Source organism: Punica granatum, chromosome 3 (assembly GCF_007655135.1).
Source record: "Punica granatum isolate Tunisia-2019 chromosome 3, ASM765513v2, whole genome shotgun sequence".
Taxonomy (NCBI): Eukaryota; Viridiplantae; Streptophyta; class Magnoliopsida; order Myrtales; family Lythraceae; genus Punica; species Punica granatum.
The window spans coordinates 1,198,526-1,201,539 of NC_045129.1; the positions used below are offsets into that span (position 1 = coordinate 1,198,526).

Here is a 3,014-nt window from a genome sequence, read left to right on the forward strand (position 1 = left end):
TAGAATTTTGGCCATCCATATTAATTAGTTATTATTGTTTCCTCTAATTCGATGGATCTAAATGCTGGTCAGGTCAATGAGACCTATATAAAAATAAATATGGGGTCAAATACAACCGATGAGACCAGCAGCTCGTGACTGACTCCCTATGAATTTTTATCCCCTTTTATTTTTAGAATTTCGCACTTTATTAAGAATGCCAAAATGTAGTTATATTTATGCCTGATATCATATTTCTCGGAGATGTACCTTTCATCAGCACTTGTCGGTCCAGCCCATATTTACATTTATTTTGTCAAAATTTCCCGATCATATCTTAGTCCGAGGCCCAATTATCAGACAATGGGAAATAGGCCCAGTAAGCATGGCCTTTTTACTCCAGGTTGTAAGCAAGCGAAAAAGATGACCCAGGGAAAACCAGAATAGAACCAGAACATGGAACAGAAAAAGAAAGAAAAAAAACAGTTCTATCGGGTCGCATGGTCGGTATTGACTTGGTTTCAGTTCGCAGGCAGTTTACTTAGCTATATCAGCCGCGAGGGTTTTCGACCAAAAACCGTACAAAACACAGTTCATGTCAAACCTCCACAATGAGGAAGAGCCACAGAACCTGAATCGAACTTAAAAGAACCAAATTGAGCCAGTCTATTGTTGTTGTGGTTGTGGAGATGGTGGTAATGTGAGAAATTACGTTATTATTTAATTTAGTATGAAGACATCATGGAAAATATAGAAATATATATAGCTAGGTAATATATAAGGGGGACTATAAGCACATACTTTTTTTTTGGCCCGCAGCATTCCCAAAATGACAAGCACACAACTTTCGACGGCTCAGAAAGTTACTTACTTAATATATGTGACTCACACTCGACATAAGATGTATAGAAGCACACTTATTTATTCATACTATAATTTAGTTAAGGCTACCATGGACTGCCCATTCACTAATGTGTAGAAAAGGACATTATGTGCTGTTATGGTCTCACTTTCCATGCCCACCTCCTCTCCCGTATCCGCCCCCTTCACCATAGCCCGATCTGCCTCCCGATCCGCCACCTTTGCCGGACCCCTCACCACGACCCTCCCCGTATCCCGAGCCTGAACCTCCTCCTCGGCTTCCCCCAGTCCCAGACCCAGCATACGACCCGGCGTAGGAGCCAGCTTCGGACCCTGCACCACCCAAGCCTGAACTGGAACTAGACGACGATGAAGAAGAAGATGACGAACTAGATCCACCACCAGATCCAGAGCCGGCACCAGCTCCAGCTCCTGAACCGCCCCCACCACCTAAACCGATGCCTATTCCAGCACCTATCCCTAGCCCAATACCACCCAGGTCCAGGCCCAGGTCCTTTCTCGCGACGCGGCTCTCGGACACCATAAGAGACGCGGCTAAGAGCAAACCAACAAGTGCCATGCCCTTCATCATGGCCACGATGAATTGGAGATATATGCCTGGCTAGCTAACCAAAGGTTGGAAGAACTTTGTCAAAGCTAAGGCCGGTGAGAACATATATATGACAAGTGATCCCTATGTATATTATTATGTGTGTGTTTCTATAGGGAGCAAATATATGGTTGATTTTGATGAGAAGATGCTTGTGAAGAAGAGAAATGGGGAATGCACCTATTTATAGAATTTCGCATGTGAGGTAGGTGATTGAATATGATATATAGGAGGGTAGGGTAGTGCATTACAAGAGGAAAGCATAAGCGTGTACAAGCTATAGCATGTGTACTGTGACCCCCAACAAAAAAATAAAATAAAATAAGTAGTGGAAGAAAACATATGCGTGCGCCTGCAATATATATGGGGCTAGCTAGCTAGCTTTGCCTTAATCATTTTATCGGCCTTGGGACATCAAATGATTGCATAATGGAGGACCGCCCAAAAGTTCCTTTGGATAGCTATGGCTGAAATGTTCGACCCCTTTTCTAATTTCCTAGAGGATGCATGACATGTAGCAAGATATTAACAACGGATGCAAGAGACTCAAAATAACCTATTCTATATCGATCATTAGGTTATGCCTGTATCCTTTGTAAATGGTTTGCAAACATAATGAATGTACACGCTCTCATTGCATATTTGAATGTTTCATTCATGTGATAAGGCCATAATTTGTCTACTGCGCGAATCTAATATGGGGTTGCAGTCTATATACGATAATATATGATGATTAAGCTAATGACCTATACGTAGCAGCTGCCAACTCGGACATGCACATGTATTGGAATTCAAGAATAATTTAATATATAATAATTTTCCAACTCTCGAATAACTTTTATGATGATCTAACATAGTATTTCTGCTGGGATTGGGAGAGTTCGAATTCCTTACGGTCTAATATATATGTATTACGGTCTCATATATATGTACGTATCACATAATAAGAATAACATCCCCTTAAAGCAAAATGAGTAGGTCCCCCGTTCCCCTTCCTACTCTCTCCCCCGAAAGCAAAGAAACTCTTAAATAGCCCCCGGTTATCGGCGCATCCGGCTTTGGCCAGGCGTCATGCCACTAAGGATCGGGAAGCCATGGCCATCCTCCACCCCCTAGTTGTCTTCGATCCCGGTGGTCTCTTCTCCCTTCTCCTATACCTCCCCCCCTTTCCTTCTCCTAAACAATAATGGAGGTTATGGAGCTGCTATGTGTCGTCGGTGCCTATCGATCTAGTTGCTAGCCTTGGATCTTCTTTGCATGGTCAATCTCTACCTTTCTGTGTTGGGCCGCTCTTCTCGACGTTCCTCCTTGTCCACCATAGACCCGGTGTTCCTCCCGGCGGCTGTGTTTGTGGGCCTCTCCACCATAGTTTCGCCGGCTGCCTCTTTGGCGGTCGGGGCGGTGAAGATGACATCCTTAAGGTTGCAGAGGTAGTTTTCCTCTCTCCTTCGGTGACTCGTGCCTCTCCCTAACCCATGGCCTGTAGTAGAGAGCGGTGGTGGCTTGCTCTTTGACAAAGTTCTGGAACGAAGGCGACCCCTACTGCCAGATCGCCGCTTGTCTC

The 3,014-nt window shown here is 44.2% G+C and overlaps 1 protein-coding gene across 1 annotated transcript; it reads right to left on the bottom strand.

The window, feature by feature from the left end:
* Positions 1 to 680: 680 nt before the first annotated feature.
* LOC116200107 (glycine-rich protein 5-like) lies at positions 681 to 1,617 on the bottom strand. Its single transcript, XM_031530816.1, has one exon. It carries the CDS (start codon positions 1,430 to 1,432, stop codon positions 986 to 988), a length of 447 nt encoding a protein of 148 aa, XP_031386676.1. The 5' UTR covers positions 1,433 to 1,617; the 3' UTR covers positions 681 to 985.
* Between the last annotated feature and the right edge of the window lie 1,397 nt (positions 1,618 to 3,014).

Bases quoted from the DNA above. Each gene is read 5' to 3' on its own strand.
- LOC116200107 (XM_031530816.1), bottom strand. From the start codon at position 1,432: ATGATGAAGGGCATGGCACTTGTTGGTTTGCTCTTAGCCGCGTCTCTT.